Source organism: Notothenia rossii, assembly GCF_949606895.1.
Source record: "Notothenia rossii genome assembly, chromosome: 8".
Classification (NCBI taxonomy): domain Eukaryota; kingdom Metazoa; phylum Chordata; class Actinopteri; order Perciformes; family Nototheniidae; genus Notothenia; species Notothenia rossii.
Window position 1 is genome coordinate 71,383,024 of NC_136906.1, and position 17,897 is coordinate 71,400,920.

General features: G+C 39.7%; 1 protein-coding gene and 1 long non-coding RNA gene across 2 annotated transcripts in view; one reads left to right on the forward strand and one right to left on the reverse strand.

Moving 5' to 3' along the window:
• Positions 1 to 7,588, forward strand: part of LOC307014513 — a 39,318-nt gene extending 31,730 nt beyond the window's left edge. The window contains exon 2 of the long non-coding RNA XR_013801240.1: positions 3,967 to 7,588. This is a non-coding gene — a long non-coding RNA (uncharacterized lncRNA). The remainder of the gene's footprint in view (positions 1 to 3,966) is intronic.
• LOC307014512 (uncharacterized protein) lies at positions 1,920 to 10,782 on the reverse strand. Its single transcript, XM_079642475.1, has 4 exons — positions 9,613 to 10,782; positions 8,826 to 8,979; positions 4,658 to 4,723; positions 1,920 to 4,370 (listed from the first exon to the last, which is right to left on the reverse strand). The coding sequence occupies exons 1-4, from the start codon at positions 9,700 to 9,702 to the stop codon at positions 4,363 to 4,365; spliced, it is 318 nt and encodes a 105-aa protein (XP_079498601.1). The 5' UTR covers positions 9,703 to 10,782; the 3' UTR covers positions 1,920 to 4,362.
• Positions 10,783 to 17,897: the final 7,115 nt, after the last annotated feature.

Sequence of the window (17,897 nt, forward strand, 5' to 3'; positions counted from 1 at the left end):
AGTTCGTTAGCCGCAAACAACTTCACGGCATACTGCCACCCGAAGTTTTGGACTGGCTTCTACTGAAGCCTTCCGAGTAAACTGCCAGAACGCCGACACCTCATCTCCACCACTCCCATGTTTTCTTTTGTGTTGCCATAAGTTAGATCTCTCTGCGTTTGTGTGCTGGGCTAATGCTAATGCGAGAAAAAATGAAATGGCGTTTTCACAAAACCTTTTGGGAGTTTTACAGGGCGTGGTTTGCAATCCGCCCAGCCAATGGCAGCGCCAGGGAATGGCTGGGGTAGGCTACAGCCATACCAAGAAATGGCTTAGCCCCACCATGAAAAATGATGTTCAAGTAAGCAAAATAAATTAAATAATAAGCAAAATGCTAAATGTCGAGAACACGGATTGCTAAAATATGCGGGTCGTCTCCACAACACACAAACTGATCCTGCTGTAACAAGTGCACGTTACTGATGCAATATGGTTGAGACCATTTGGGATTATGCTAGAAGAGAGGTGCAAGGAATAGTCAAAGTAGTGGGGGAGTTTTATACACGAAAGGTGTGGAAATTCTCTGGCGTTATAATATCAGCGCGGCCGCGGTCAGATCAAAATGCCTCCGAATGCAATTTGAATAGACCTACAGCCAATCAAAGCAACGAAACGTTGGGTCTGCGTCATGCCTTATTGATTGAGATCAGTCGAAACCGCCATTCAGTATCCCCATTGGATCTTCACTCTGTACTATCATAAGTTAGACCCTCCAGAAAAACGCGATTCTGCGATCGCAGAATTTACCGCATAATCAGCAAAATGGCGCAGATTTTTAAAAGGCCGCATATTTATCAAAAGGCTGCATAATCCCCGCATTTTCCCACACAAAGTTGAGAGAAAAAAAAGTTAACTCGTCTTGACGTGACGTCATCAGCTCGCGCATCACAGAATGTAAACAACACTGTATAGAGTGAACGTGTGGAGCTCACACGATAGAGAAAACACCAAGTTGAAAAAATCTAATCCATCTCATTTACCGACGAACATTTCTACTAAAGACCGGGCAAAAAGTGGGGGGAAACTATTCTGCACCCCGTGGAACTGTATGTTGGAGCCATAGACTGTATATTGGTTGGAGCATAAGAGAAAATTGACGTTGAGCATCAACCTCCAAAACCCTTTTGAGGGCTACAAGAAACGAAGTGAGTAGCCTACAAGATTGAAGCTGGTCAGATAACGAACGAGTAAATTGAAACAGAATGAGGCGGAGAAGTGTTTGTGTGTGTGTGTGTGAGATAAAAATAGCCCAATTGCTTTTACAATAAATAAACATTGAATGTGTTTAATTGAATAGTAAAGGGGTTTAACGTTAGTGGCAGGTTGTGTGTGAGAGAGAATAAATAAGACAGCCCAATATTTAAAAAAATTGTTATTATTTTCCCCGCATATTTCGCAACTTCCCGCAATTTCACCGCATAAATAATCTAAACCTCACGCGTGGCGTTTCACTATCAAGGGGGGGCGATATAGTGTGTATGTAATTCAACTGACTTGAGCACCACCACTGTATGGGTTAGCCCTAACATAAATTACCCAACAAAAATACTCTGGTGCCACCACTGCGCCCAGCCAATCAGAAATGGGAACCTTTTTCTCCCATGAAAGTACCTGCTCTCTCCCTTACGCAAAGAAAAATATATTTCCCCATATATTAACTGTCAATATATTATGTTATTTCGTTTTCTGATTTACTGGTTAATTACAAATATTTAATAAAGTAAATATTGCTGTTGGCTACACCAACTGATTAAATAACTGATTAATAATCAACAGGAAAAAAATATGTATTCATATCTACAAAATATATTGATATATACATAATAATATTTTGTGTTAATATATTATAATATATTGAAGATATATCAGTAATTGCCGCTTTTCATATATTGAGTAATATATGTAAATATATATAATATATTGGTGTATATATGTGTACATACATTTACTGCAGTATATATTACAATTTATATGGGGACATGTATGTACTATATATTCAGAATAATATGCGGACATGTATGCACTATATATTCACAATTATATTTGGACATATGCACTAGGCTTGGGCGGTATGACGGTATTACGGTATACCAGGGTATTTCGAAATACCGTCGGTATGATTTTCAATACCGTGACGTCACAGACTGTGCGCCAAATCATAGATGCGTTTCATTCTATTACACTGACACGGAGTTTTGACAGGGACGACATTGGTTGTAATGCACAGCACGCGCCAGCAGAGGGCAGGGGAGGGCAGTCCGTCTTTCCCGCTCTCAGAGCTCAGTTAGTGAATATAGCAAACTTTATTCAATAAGTGTTAGAAATTAAAATCAATGTTTTAATGGGGAAATGTAGTTTAAACATGCCGTCAGTTTTAATGCTCTTTTATACTGAAAAACCAGAAATTATTGTGCACAAGCAGTTAAGCTTTTATTCTGAAAATCCTTCATCTACGCATGTAGCATGTGGCTAATATACGATTTCCTAAAGAGGTGAATTTAGTAGCGAAATGATATGGAGTGGTGCAAACCGAAGCCTACTGATTTAACACTACAACTATAGATGTCGAGATACTACCATGCTGAATATTAAATGAAGGTACAGTTTATTTGAATACATTATTGTTTACAGACGAGAGTAGCATGTGACAACATCCGGAATGACCGGAAACCAAACGAGCCGAGAAGTATTTTTTAGAGTATTGATTACAGCTTTTAGAATGTGTTAAATGAAAAGTGATGAAAGAGAATATGAGGAGAAAAGGCGTGTTGAGCATATATTGGATGTGAAAGGAGCCAATCCTCTGTTTAAATGCAACAACGGACATTGGAGAGGAGGCGAGCCGGCAGGCGGGGAGGAGCAAGCAGAGGATATATAACAGCACCGGAGGAAGGAAGAAAAGGCCTATAAACACATTATGTAATGACTCAAGAACATTTTGTAATAATCTGCTGCATTCTGTAATCAACAGCCTGAATGCAATATAAAATACATTTCCCTGCATTTTGTAATACATTATTATATTTTGCAATGGTTAGGCCTATTACAAAATTCGTGAGTTGTCCTTTTTTAAAAAACTGTAATACTCATTATGTAACCATAACCCAGAGTAGGAGTACTCGAGTGCCGATTTTCGGGACTCGTGACTCGACTCGGACTCGCGCACTGATTGACGCGACTCGGCCATGGACTCGTGAATTCTCACGCACGATGACTTGGACTCGGACTCGTGAATTCTCGCGTTCGATTACTTGGACTCGGGTGAATTTTTCCCCCCACGCTGACTCGGACTCGACTTGTACATCGACGCTCAGACTTGGACTCGAGAGAAAGTTTTCTCTGGAGCCTGATGTCCTCTATCTTGGCGTGTGCACGCTGGGCCCCGCTATTCCAGTCTAAAGATGTCTCGAGACACACCCTGCATCGTGCTGTATGCTTTCACACATTCTGCTTCCACATTGGAAAAGAGCGGCGCAAAATGCTCTATGTGGAAACAATATTGAAGAGAAGGCTCCGTAACACATTACTCTAAGGATCGAGTTCAGACATAGGCTGTCTTGAACACTATCATCAGAGTAAAGTGGTCTAATCAATAAATAAAGATTCAGCCATAACACGAAAGCACATGGCTACTTACCATATGAAAATATTGGCATACAAATATAATCACTTCTCTAAAAGGTAATTCATTTTAAATATAGTTAGACATATTAAAGGTCATTTACAATAATAATAATAATATTAATAATAAGTTTTATATTTGTATAGAACCTCTTGCAAGAATTGTAGCCAAACTCGCTTCACAGCAGTTCAATAGACAGATTAGTATAACATGACAGGATAAAAGCAATGTAGAGGAGCAGCTACATTTCAACACATCTATCCACAAAGATTAATACATGAAGACTTGACTTGGACTCTTCTTAGGTGACTCAGACTTGGACTCGAACACAGGTAATGATGACTCGGACACTCCTTGGGTGACTCAGACTTGGACTCGACTACGACTGTCCCTTGTTGACTCGGACTCGACTCGGACACTCCTTGGGTGACTCGGAATCGAACACAGGTAATGATGACTCAGACTCGACTCGACTCGGACACTCGTTGGGTGACTCGGACTTGGACTCGACTACGACTCTCCCTTGTTGACTCAGACTCGGACTCGACTCGGACACTCCTTGGGTGACTTGGACTCGGACTCGAACACAGGTAATGATGACTCGGACTCGACTCGGACACTCCTTGGGTGACTCAGACTTGGACCCGGACTCGAACAGTGGTGACTCGAGAGTGACTTGGACTCGTGAATTGGTGACTTGACTACAACACTGCCAAAACCAAAGATTTACAAATAATTAGAAGTTCACAAAAGACAGCAGGAATTATAACAAAATCCATAATATTTATATTAAAGCATAGGCTGGCTTGGTGAATAATGTGGGAATGCAAATATTGGAAGAATAGGCTTTGTACATTTTGAGTGTGGCACTACTGGTTGGTATATTTTATGGAATTTGGACCAAGCATCTGCATCTGTCACAGTTCTGTTTAAAACTTTTTCAAATGTAATTGCATTTATCTTTAAAAGACTACTTTTATTGAATGAGAGTTTTACCTAGCACAATGACCCTGGGGTGGTGGGAAGGAACTGGGCCTTGGCATCGGCAGGAGTTGTAGTCGCCTATGAGTATTAGAATTCAGATTAACACAGGCATAGAAAAACCCTGAAATATGTACTGACACAAAGCTACAACCCTCGATTTTGTAAGTAGTAGTAGTAAATACCAGAGGTGGGAGTAACTCCTACATGTGCAAGTCATGAGCAAGTCTCAAGTCATGACCTACAAGTGTCAAGCAAGTCCCAAGTCACTGTGGTGAGGGTCAAGCATCAAGTCAAGTCATTGCTCAGGTCAAGCAAGTCAAGTCAAACGAAATGCTGATGAATAAGCCCAGTTTCCGCATCAGTTAAAAGACAGTGGTTATGAAAATGGATTTAACCCACACTATGATCTTCATTACATACACAGTTAATCATTTGAAATCTAATTTAGACTGATGACAATCATATTAGATTAATATTAACCCCAGAACTGCAGATAATAAAGCTAGGACTCAATCAAAAAAGTCTGTTCAAAAAGGCAGAATTCCATGTAAGAAAATCATATATGGCATTTGCCATTACACATATTTAATTTAAATTTCTGTTAATACTAGAACCGCCAACAGCGTCAGCACCTACATAGATATCATTTTCAAATCATTGAATTTGTTCCTCTTCATAATTTCCTTATAAACTAAGCAGGACGATTTAAAACTCACTTAATTGGTTTAATTTAGAAATTGCTTCAGTTAATCATCATAACAGATCAAAAAGTTCAGATTCATTTTACAATAAATCAAGGAATGATGCACTTCTAACAAAAACAACATAATTAAAACATTTAAACAAACTACTAAAAGTAGATGAACTACATTATTCAAAAGTTTACAGTAACCTCTGATAATAACACAGGGGAATTAAACGAGGCAAATCTTTTCCTCTCTCCCTCTCCTGACAGCCCGTCAGTATCGGGGTTAGTCAAAATGAATCCCTTGGCGGTTCTGTGTTAATGTACCTTTTTGTCTTCTCTTTGCAATGCTTAATCGATTTGAAACCAAGTCTAACGTAGCTTAAACTTAACGTTAGTGATGGCAGTTTGACACTGAAGCTTCGAACGGAGCTTCAACCCTGGACTTCCTATTCCAAAGAAGCAGCAGGCTTGTTTGAGACGCGTTGCGGCTTGCCTCAAAAGTAGACGAGAATAGCCGATCGCAGCCGGGGGAGGTCTCAAAAAGCTCGCCTGAAGTCGGTTATGGCTAGAAAGGATCCGTCTTGTGTAAAACTCTCGCGAGAGTTTGGCTGAATGTCACATGGCTGAATGTTTACGTTTGGCAGGCAGCCTTTCAGTTACGATCGTTAACATCAGTGGGCCACAGCAACTGATGATGAGAAGCTAAAATATCTATTAATTATGTCAATTACAGGGAGTGTGATTGTTGAAATAGGGTGTTAGCGGTCTTGCTGGTGTTCAAAGAAGAATGACAACACTGTAGATCACCAACACTATGGTTTATTTTTTTATTCACAGGCAAGTCAACGTTGTCACAGTAAAAGTCCCAAGATAGCTCCTGGTGCTATAAAATGTTTCCTTGCAGTGTTTTACTATTATGTCTGCATTTTCTCTATTAATATTGCTGCTGCATTAATGTGTATGTTGCATCATGTTACTGCTGTAGATGTGTTTCCGAGCCGCTCCGATTACAACGAGAGTTACAACGAGAACGTGACGTCATATTTACACTAGACGGATCCTTTCTAGCCATAACCCCTGAAGTCGGACAGCTCCAAGTCGGCTTCTTCTTCTTCTTCGCCTTCTTCTCTCGTTTTTTTGGCGGATTGCAAACAACTTTAAGGTGCATACCGCCACCTCCGGAGTCGGCTTGACTCGGTTTGCATTTATAAAGAATGCACACATGTGTTTAATCGTTAATGTCAGATATGTACAAAGTAAATACATTTGTTCCTGCTCAGGATTAGATTCAACTTTATTGTTATTGCACATATTACAGGTAGCCTACTGAGACGACGAAATGCAGTTTAGCTTCCAACCAGGAGTGCAACAAGCAGTAAAGTGAAAAGTAATGTACACAATCTACTAGGGGTGTAACGGTTCACAAACATTTCGGTTCGGTACGTACCTCGGTTTTTAGGTCACGGTTCGGTTCGGTACAGCAGAAAAAATTATCACAAAACATAAAATATTTTTGGGATTTTTTTAATTATTATTAAACTGTGAATAATGTATTCACTCAAATAAATACAAAATATAATAAAATAAACATCAAGGTGCAGCATTTCGATGAACTGAAATAATCTTTATTTGAACTTTACTGTACTAGTACTCACAAAACATAAACTATTAGTTTTTTTAATTATTATTAAACTGTGAATATTCACTCAAATAAATACAAAATATAATAAAATAAACATTATGGTGCAACATTTCGATGAACTGAAATAATCTGTATTTGAACTGTACTGTACTAGTACCTAAGCAGCCAGTTTGACATTATGACTTGCTTGTTGTTTCATGTTTTTTTAAAGAAAAATGTACTTGTTCACATTGCTTGCCGAAAGGGCAGATCTGCTGGCACTAACAATGTCTCTTGCAGTGGAGAACCCCCCTCTCGCTAGGGACAGAGGTAGCAGATACAGCCAGGTAGCGCTTTGCTAACATGGCAACATAAGGATATTTGGCGTTTCTAATAGCTTTGGCTCGGTCTGAACTTTTTGCGAGTGGTGGAGGCTTAAATTCTAGTGGGAGTTGGGTTTGCACTTCAGTCTTTTTTCTTTTGGTACCGGTGATATTCACGTTCGGGTGATGCCTTTTCAAATGAGTGTGCAAGTTTGATGTATTGCCAGCCGCGTAACCAATTTTAGTTGAACAATGCCGACAAACAGCTTTGGTTCTGTCCACCTGTCTTTGTCCGTCATCCTTGTACGTAACTGCGAAACCAAAATGTTCCCAAACCGGAGACTTCAATGATGCCGAAGGATTTTCGAGCTCAACTTTATCTGCGTTCACCATTTCGACAGTTCCTCAAATTACTGACTACATTTGAACGCATCCCTGTGACCATAGTATGCCTCTCGTCCAATGAAATGACTTGCTCGCTCTATGACGCGTTGAACCCAATGTGAGCAAATTACTCTGAATTCTGCAACGCAGCACCGGAGATTATTTCCAAAAAGTTGTTCACGTTCTCAATTTTTTACGTTTAACGTTATATTCGTTCAGTACAGACTTGTAATAAAATAATAATAATAATAAAAATAGTAATTTCGGTACGTGTACCGTTACACCCCTACAATCTACAGAATAAAATATAGAATTAATTGAATGATGAATAAACAGTGAGGGGTATGAATACACTAGATATACACAGCAGCCCGTGAGCAGTATGAACAGTGTGTATGAATATGCCAAGATAAAGTAAGAAAACGGTAAGCAAGTATAGTATAAAATATATAGATAAACATTGTGGAACAATGATGAAAAATGTGAATGGAAGTGGCGACGTAAAACTGACACAAAACAATGACAAACTTTTGCCGAGCCAATGGAGAGTTTCATCGCCAGCAAGGGGTAAAAAAAACCAATGAGCGCTCAGCTCGAGATACCAGCGAGTCGTTTCCCATCAAGCATTTTGCTTCCGCAGCCCGTGGAGAGAAACTGCGCCGCCTCGCCTCGCTCTCAAGTCTGCAGGCGTCTTTGTCGCGCGAGATTTCAACGTCTCATGTAGGCGAGCCTCCAGAGCAAGTTGGACAAAATGACTAACCATCATAGCAAGACGTTGATCGCAATTGCGCAGGTCTGCATCAGTCTCCTTTGTCTCAAACATGCCTAATATCTCTCTACAAAAACTAATATTTAATTTTAAACAGTCAAGTCCTTTCAAGTCATCTATCTCAAGCTTAAGTCAAGTCTCAAGTCATGAATACCAAGTCCAAGTCAAGTTTTTTATCAATGTTAGTCAAGCAAGTCTCAAGTAAAAAAATAGTCTGACTCAAGTCAAGTCATGTGACTCGAGTCCCCACCTCTGGTAAATACATATGTATATACAATATACAACAATACGCATAGTGCAATTAGCAGTACCAGTAATAAAATAACAGAATAAATACCTAAACTGAATAAAATGACATAAATAAAATTACAGTGAAATGACAGTGTGTTCCTCACCACTGCTATCTGTTTCCTCTGTCCTAGTGTCTTGTGGGTCTGATTCCTCACAACTGATGTCTGCCTCTTTGCATGGGGCCTCTCTCCTTATTTCTTCTGCCTCACCCTGGCTCCTCTGTCCTCTTGACTTGTGGTTCTGCATGCTTAGTTTGACCTAGGAATTTCAACAATGCTCCTGTCAAATATATTGTTATAGTATTATGTGTCAACATTAAAATAACATACATTGGAGAGCAAAATGTGAAATGTCATTGACTGTAGGCTACATATTATACACACAATTGTCAGCAGGGGCAATAACAACAAAAATGTGAACTAAGTTGAATGCATTAGTCCACAACACATAGCCTAACTAATGTTAGCCTACATAGTTACTAACATCAGAACACATAGACTAACTGTGGTTACATTACTAAACTAGCTAGCTACAACAACAGAAAATATTTTCATTCATGTCCGATAGCCGCGATGCTAATTTCCGCTATGTTAAACTCCATTGACTTATGCTAAACATTTTAGCGATCTAAAAGTCTGCTATTTTTGGCTTTTTTGGGTCGACTTCAGGTGACTGTAACATCGAAAATCTTACCGAATTGAATGTTCACAAAGCTGCGGACCGGTTATACACTGGATAACAAGGGAACTAACATAGCTAGTTTAGCTAATGTTAGCTAATTTAGCTGTTGTAGTGCCGAGAGACGGGACCTGGATTAAGCAACTAGACTACTTGTAGTGTACATGCAGAATTATTTCAATTTAAAATAGTTTTAAATGCTCACACACATACCTGACTCTCGTGTTGTATTTTCCTCTCGTTTCTTTTTATTTTTCCGTTTCGAAGCACCTGATGAATGCTTTCTCTTAATCCCAGCGCCATAATCCCATCATCAACAGACAGAGAAAACGCACTTGCATTTGAATCTGCCAATCAGGTCAATATATTCAAATATATTCAAATTTCTTTATTAGGATAAACCCCTTGAGGTGAATCACCTCGTTTTCAAGGGGGTCCCAAGAAAACAAATAACAAACAAGTACAACATACAAACAACATTCACACACATACATCGGAAAAAATAACCAAGAAATTACAAACATTCAGCCTAAGCATACAGCACATGGTAATACATTATAGGCGGTTACATTGAATGCATATCATTGGGTAGAGTAAAGTAATCTATTGCTGGAGAGGAGGGGCCTCCCTGAAATCTGTGAGATTGATTTGTTTTATGATCAATGGCACGTAATGTGTCCAATGAGAACATTAACATGTTTTAGAGAGTTATAACAAATATTTGTTGCGGAAATCTCCAATAGAGAACCGCAGCGACGCGTCCTAAAACCCGAAAGTAAACTTCTTCCGGTTCCTTCGACAAAAATGCAATGCAATTTCTCCATAGGATTTTGGAAAATAGCTCGAAATAAGGTCTGTGGTTGACACACATTTAAGAGACGGATCATGTTTCGTTCAGCCGGATAATCTCCAAATGTCTACCCTACTATTATAATTTTCGAATCATAAATCTAATCGATAGATTTATGATCGGTAGATTTATCATTCGAAAATTATAAGAGATGGGTAGACATGTGGAGAGTATCCGACTAAACAAAACGTGATCCGTGAAAAATAAAGACCTTTCTGAACATTAAAGGGGACCTATCATGCAAAATGCACTTTGTTATGTCTTTTATACATAACTATGTGTCCCCAATGTGTCAGGGAACTCTCAAATTGTCCTCGGTTAGAGCTCCTCTAGAGAGCCTCCTCGATGCTCGATGGTCGGTCCTCGATGTGCATTTAGAGAAATGAGACGTCTTTCAACATGGCGCGCGGAAATCCATTTCCGGGTCACTACCGGAGGACCGAGGAGTCGAGGAGGGGAAATTAGAGTATTGAGAAACCCAGTGGCGGCCGGCCCATAGGGGCACTAGGGGCGCCACCCCACCTCTTCCCACATACACATTTTCTTTTTTTTTTAAATATTAAATTAAAAAAATAATATTTTAAAAAATATATATTTAAAAAATATATATATTTTATATTTTTTATTTTTAATGAACAAGGTAAATATCATACAATTGATATCAGTAAAATGTATAATCTACAATAAAATCTTGTTTAAAATTGTGTTACGATGTCTAAAGTTACTGATAAATCACATGTTTCCTGCCCGGCCTTGCCCTTGGCATTAGTTTATCATTACGGGGCGCTGCCCCCGAGCCAAACAGCAGCAACCAGCACGTTGCAAAAGTGTCAATAGTAAACTGTGCCGCCGAAACATAATTTCAGCCAATCAGCGCCGTCAAATATTTTGGTCACGAGAGCACTCACGTTGGCGCCCACGTTCCTTACGTGCGTTGACGTGAGTTGTTTTTTAGACTCGTGAGGAACTGGGGTAGTATCTATACTATAGTAACGCAGTTTAGGCGGAGCCGTGACGTCATCTTCAATGAGCTCCCCAGAAAAACAACACAGCCGTTAGCTCTTAGCACTCAGAGCTCACAGCTCTTCATATCTGTTCAGAAACTAGACAAATGTTAAACAAGTACAAACCACATACTGTCTGTGTCATGGCGAATACAGTCGCTGGTTTATTTATGTCTGTATAGGCCGTTGTTGTGAGTGTGGACGGTCGGAGCATTTACAACGTTAGCTTAGCCAAATCTCCATTAGAAAACACGCATTTTAAAAGGTTTTTCGCCTGCCGTCTGTCTGCAGACTTGTCAAAGCCTTAATTCATGGTTTTTACTATCCGGTATCAGTATGTTGTTACTTCGGCATCATTTTGAAACGTGTATTACAATTAATTCATGGTCAAATATGTTCATCTTGTTGTAGTTGTAGTAGCCCCCTTGACAGCGATTCTCTCTCTAGTTTTAGACTGCAGTCAAGCCAGCCTCCACTCGGAAAAATACCTTTTTTAAAAGACCTTTGGGGACAGGGATGATAGCTCATATATGAGACTTCAAAGGTATTTTATTTTGAAACTGTACATCAGAAGTTCCTGATTTCTTCTGAGTGACTAGATGGGATGTCCTGCTATCACCCTGAAGTGAAATGAGTCTTTGATACTGGACAGTTTTTGTTTTATTCTCATCTAAACACAGAGGGATGATTTTTTTTTACTCTACCGTAATGCATAGGATATTCGCGCACCGCAATATCACGTGAGGGCTGGCTTGACTAGGTTTTCCCGAGCGGAGGCTGGCTTGACCGCAGTTAGTTTAGCATACTCAGCCTGACTCAGCCTGGTTTTTCCTGGCCCTAGAACCACGATTTTATGGGGCCATTACATCACCAGAAGTCCCAATTTAAGGGGTCATTTCTCCCAAAAAAAAAGGTTTTACTCACTATATCAACAGCCCCACCAAAAAATATTTTCCACCAGCCGCCACTGGAGAAACCTCTATTGAGGTGACATCCAGCCTCTTAGCCTAAGTAGGGAAAAAAGGTGCTATGCAGTGCGAGAAAAATAAAGACCTTTCTGAACATTAAAGGGGACCTATCATGCAAAATGCACTTTTTGATGTCTTTTATACATAAATATGTGTCCCCGATGTGTCAGCCTCAAAGGCTGCAGTCGAATAGTCCAAAAATCAGCTCCTAAATTCTAACCCTATCGTCTATTCCTTGACCTCTGAGTGAAACGTCATGGGGTTAAGGGATATTGGATAGGAGAATTCAAAGGGATTTAGGAGAAGAGACTGCGGTACTTTAGACCAGTGGTTCTCAACTGGTGGGTCACGACCCATAAGTGGGTCGCGGACCCGTCTCGAGTGGCTCGCGGATGTGTGAGTGAAGGAAAAACAATTTGAAAAAAAAGAATTGGAATTCTTTTTTTTGGGGGGGGGGGAAAAGTCAAACTATTATTTTGAAGGCCCGACTTTCTAACGCTGTGCATGCAGTCGGCGTTGGACTGGAAGTACCGGAGACCATAAACGGTTTTGAAAACTTCTGTCACGTAATGATCATCTTCTCAATAAAATATCTTTGCTGATGTTTTTTCGAGTCTTCTGCCCAATCAGAATCAAGATTGTTGCCAGAATAACTTTGCGGTAGAACTCTTCTTTATACATCCATGGGTACAACTTCAGATAAAAATGAACACATAATGAAATATGACCCCCGGTTTGATGATTGACAGGTCACATAACATTATTATTATTATTATTATTTTATTATTAGATACTAATAGGATCCCTGTAAAGTCTATACATTACTTGTTATTCTCTACTAATTGTTAATTAAAGACCGAATATAATGACTATTTTGCACATCCCTTTCAAGATTTCAAGATTTTCTAAGCTAAGGTTTATTGACATATCATAACATACACAACTACGGTGTAGTTATGCAATGAATGAAAAACTTGGGTCGCAGGTTCCTCAACAGGGCATTACAAGACATCTATCAATATGTGTGTATACCTCCACCATTAAACGGTCATTCTGCCCATTTCTTATACTATCTACATACATCTTATAAGAGTATAATACATATGTATAATATCAGTTAAAAGAAATGCTTAAACATAGTTAACATTGCAGGAAAGCAATATATTAGACGTTAAGTACTTTTTCAGGCTTAATATTTATCTCTAGATATAAATGTCACTGTGTGTGCTGTGTGCTCTAAAGAGGGTTTCATCCCTCCATATTCTTCTTCTATACCCCCAAAGCTTTTTTCTTATTCAAAAGAAGACCTTAACCTGAAGTATTCTTTAATGTTTAGATTAGGCCTTATTAGTTTGTCTGTTTTGCACATCCTCCTATTAATATCTAATAATAAAATAATACAATTCAATAACGTGCTTTAACCACCAGGTGTCCCTTTCTATCAGCTCTGCACCGTTATGGTGTAAATACAGCCTATCTACCAATTGGATCAAATCTAAAAGTCAGCCGAATTAGTGTTGATACTGCGAGGAGACGTATTGTGTGAAAAGAAATGTAAGATGCTGTTTAATTGCTTATATATTTATGATCCACATCACGTTTTCAGTTTTGGCCGCAGTTGTTCCTGTTTGTCGATAGAAGTCTTCTCAGCAGGGCTCTATAAATAGAGAACTACGGCAGATATGTCATATTTAATGCAGCCAAACCGTGTATTACAATGCCGTTATATGATGACTTTCAAAGAGAAAAGCAAGCACACTCGGAATAAAGTATTATTTTACTTTTAAAAAACATTTTCAGATTTCACATCACATAAACACCAAATCCCAGCATGCATTGCGGCTAAACCATCCAAATCATCGAGCTGAGGATCTTGCCTACGTCTCTTTCCGGTTTAGTTTATGACGGATGTATTTGGTTATACACACATTCCTTCACATTTTAATTTGCATTAAAGTATTTCGTGAGGCCTTCTAACATGTTTTTAAATATAGCTACGGTTGTAGTTGAAGAGTTTGTAAATTAACATGAACCGAAGCTGTTGCCTGGCAACGCAATCGCACAACGTCACGTCCGTTAATTCCACATCCACACGCGTGGATTAACATTGATTTAATACATTAATGTAGACTTTGTTTCTGCTAAAAGAGGTGGCGACCAGCTGGGGCAACAAGAAAATCGGCGTAATCGAGTGTGACTATAAAAAAAAAAATCATTATTATATTAATATTGACAATAACAACCGACCGTCGGGGTAGCATTTGCTTGGAATTTCCGGTTATTTCTCCACTGGTTAACATGTGTAAACAATACCGTGTAACTGTCACGTTTGAAGGGACGAAATCGTGACATCTTCACGTCTCCCAGCATGGTAAATCGTCACATGTTCACGTCTTGCCGTGATATCGGGTTGGCTGCTGTGGGGAAACTATGGAAACTACAGTTTTTTCTATACAACGGACTACAAGGATGTTTAATAAGAACGAGGGACTACTGTAAACTCATCTAGAGACTCTGCACCGTGCTCTGATACTGTTGTTTTATGCTTTATGAATGTGGACAACAGAGAAACATATTCTTCATGACCAAAGTCAGAATTGAAATAAAAAAGGAAAGTGATACTTATGCTCGTCACCCTCTCCCTCCAGTCCACATTAATACAAATTATCCCAATACGTATGATTGTATGAAAAGATCTCAAAATAAATACAAATGTATTTATTATAAACGTTAGTCCTTAACATCTCTCACTGTGTATATCACCATTCAAACATCTTTTAAAAGTTGAACAAACCCCACACAGCTCAGTGAAATGTTGACTTTATTTGATAATTTCAGTAAAAACTAATGTTCATATTTCTCTTTTTGATTATAATACTGACGAATGTTCAAAACAAAGAACTTTGGCAAGTTACCACATACGTTTTAAAATGCTTAATAAGCACCGTAAGTTTCATGATATAATTTCTCCGTCATAATCGTTTGTTTCCGTGAACGGCCGACTGTTGTGTGACGGCAAATGCTGCGGTTGCAAGGCATTGTGGGGCAGCATTTTCTCCTCTCCTTTTGGTTAGGGAGGTCCAGTGGTTCCTAAGCTAAAGGAGGTTATAAAGGAAGTTTGAAACCTCCTTTCCTATCATCTAGAGCAGGGGTTGCCAACACGTCGATCGCGAGCTACCAGTAGCTCGCGGAGGTTTTCCGAGTAGCTCACCAGAGGGCGCTAAAGTGCAGTTGACATGTTGAGACATATTTATTTATGTAGTAGATTTTGAGAGTAAGAAAGATAGAGAAAAAGAGATGTAAGATGCAGTCATGACAACTGAGGAAGGTCCGTCAAAGAAGAAATCTAAAATATACTACTTTCATGACGAGTGGGAACATGAATTTTCATTTACGAGCATCAAAGACAAGTGTGTGTGTTTAATTTGTGGCTCGAGTGTTGCGGTGGGGAAGAAGGGAAATGTCGAGCGGCACTTCACAAAACTTCACGAAAACTTTTCAAAGGAGTATCCCGCCGGCAGTTGCCTTCGCGTTGAGAAGGTACAACAATTAAAAGCTACGCTACAAAGGCAGCAGTCATTGTTCACGAAGCCTGCCAAGAAAGCCAGCCTAGCTACAGAAGCATCGTTCCGAGTCGCTCAGTATTTGGCAAAGAACAAAAAAGCTTTCACTGATGGCGGTGTTCTTAAGGGAGCGATGTCTGTTATGGCAGAGACTTTGTTCAGAGACCACAAGAGCAAGTCGGAGATAATGTCTGCCATTGACGATGTGCAACTGGGAAACAACACTGTGGCGAGGAGAGTGTCGGCGCTGTCAGTGGATGCCATGGGACAGTTGGAGCGGGACATGGTCAGGTGCAAGTGGTTCTCCATACAGTGCGACGAGTCGGTGGATGCGAGCGACACAGCTCAGCTGTCTGTGTTCATCCGGATGGTGTTTGAGGATTTTACGGCGAAAGAGGAATTTCTGACACTGCTTCCACTCAAAACAACAACAAGAGGTGTGGACGTGTATAATTCTATTAAGAATTATTTCATAAATAAAGGCGTGCAAATGGAGAAGCTTATATCCATAACAACTGATGGAGCCCCGGCTATGAGAGGTCGCCACAACGGTTTTATCGCAAATTGTAAGTCAGATCCATATTTCCCACGTTTCCTGAGTTACCATTGCATCATTCACCAAGAAGCACTTTGTGCCAAAGTTATGGACTTCAATCACGTCATGAAACCTGTGATACAAATAATAAACTCTATCCGAGCGAAGGCAAAGCAACACAGGAGCTTCAAAGTTTTTCTTGAGGAACTGTCAGCTGAATATGGAGATCTCCTTCTCCATGCTGAGGTGAGGTGGTTGAGTAGAGGGAAAATCCTACAGCGCTTCCTCTCCTTGCTGAATGAGGTAAAGCTCTTCATGGAAGAGAGGGGGGAGGACACCTCCATCTTATCTGATGCTGGTTGGGTACTTGACCTGGCCTTTTTGACTGATCTGACAGGAAAATTAAACCAGCTTAACCTCCAGCTACAAGGCAATGGCAAAACAGTATGTGACATGATTAGTGCTGTAAAGGCCTTTAAAGCAAATCTGTGTCTATATCTCCAGCAAGTAAAGGGAAATAAATTGCATCATTTCCCCTCTGTTCAAAAAGTACTGCAGGAGAATAAAGCTGCTGCTGGCTTTCTTGACTTATCAAAGTACTGTGACTGCTTAACTAAGCTTGGGCAGGAATTTGAGGACAGGTTTCTTGACTTTAAACAGCTTGAGCCCTGTGCAAGTTTCCTTGCTAACCCATTCAACATCGTGGATGTTACTGACATGTCTGAGCAACTGGCCAGCCTTTTCAGTCTCAGTGCTTCAGAGTTGGAGCTGGAGATAATCAATCTCCAGAATGACATTCAGCTGAAAGCACATCAGATGGACAAAGATTTCTGGAAGCTATTGGACCCAGAGAAATTCAAAAACATTCAAACTGCTGCACTGAAACTGTCCTGCTTATTTGGGTCAACATATCGCTGTGAATCAGCATTCTCTGATATGAACTTTATCAAATCCAAATTCAGGACAAGACTTACTGATGAACACCTCAATGACTCAATCAGAGTGAATTTGTCAGGATACACACCCCAGTACAGTGCTCTGGTGGATGCTATGCAGTGCCAGGTGTCACATTAGCTGAGTCAGGAGAAAGACAACAATGCAGTGACAGACTGAATGTTTGAAGACATATGTTTGCTTGATGCAAGTTGAGAAAAGCACAAGCCATATTCCCCTTTTACATGTGAAACAAATTTGTGAAATGCTTGAAATAATTTAAATTATAGAGCTAGAAATGTTATTATTACAATTAGGAACTTTGCACTCTTATCTGTAAAACTGTTTACTGTAGTTATTGATGTTAAAGCAGAACTCAGTATTGCATGGTGATTATTTGTCTTTTTTTCTCTTCATGAGAAAGTCAAGTTTATTCATGTTAATGTTAATGTTTCTGCTCTTGAGTCACGAATGTGATATGTGCACTGACATCTATATAAAATAACATGAGTAGCTCTTGGCCACTTTCTTTTTTCAAAAGTAGCTCCCGGTTAGAAAAAGGTTGGAGACCCCTGATCTAGAGAATTCGAACGGCACTTATCATGGCTGCCACTGAGCGACTTCCGGGCCATTTCACTCGGTTAG

Excerpts from the sequence above, each read along its gene's own strand:
- LOC307014512 (XM_079642475.1), bottom strand. The coding sequence starts at position 9,702 with ATGGCGCTGGGATTAAGAGAAAGCATTCATCAGGTGCTTCGAAACGGA. Across the intron at positions 8,980-9,612 it reads AAATACAACACGAGAGTCAG|GTCAAACTAAGCATGCAGAA; the intron begins GTATGTGTGTGA and ends TGAAATTCCTAG. Across the intron at positions 4,724-8,825 it reads AGAGGAAACAGATAGCAGTG|GCGACTACAACTCCTGCCGA; the intron begins GTGAGGAACACA and ends TAATACTCATAG.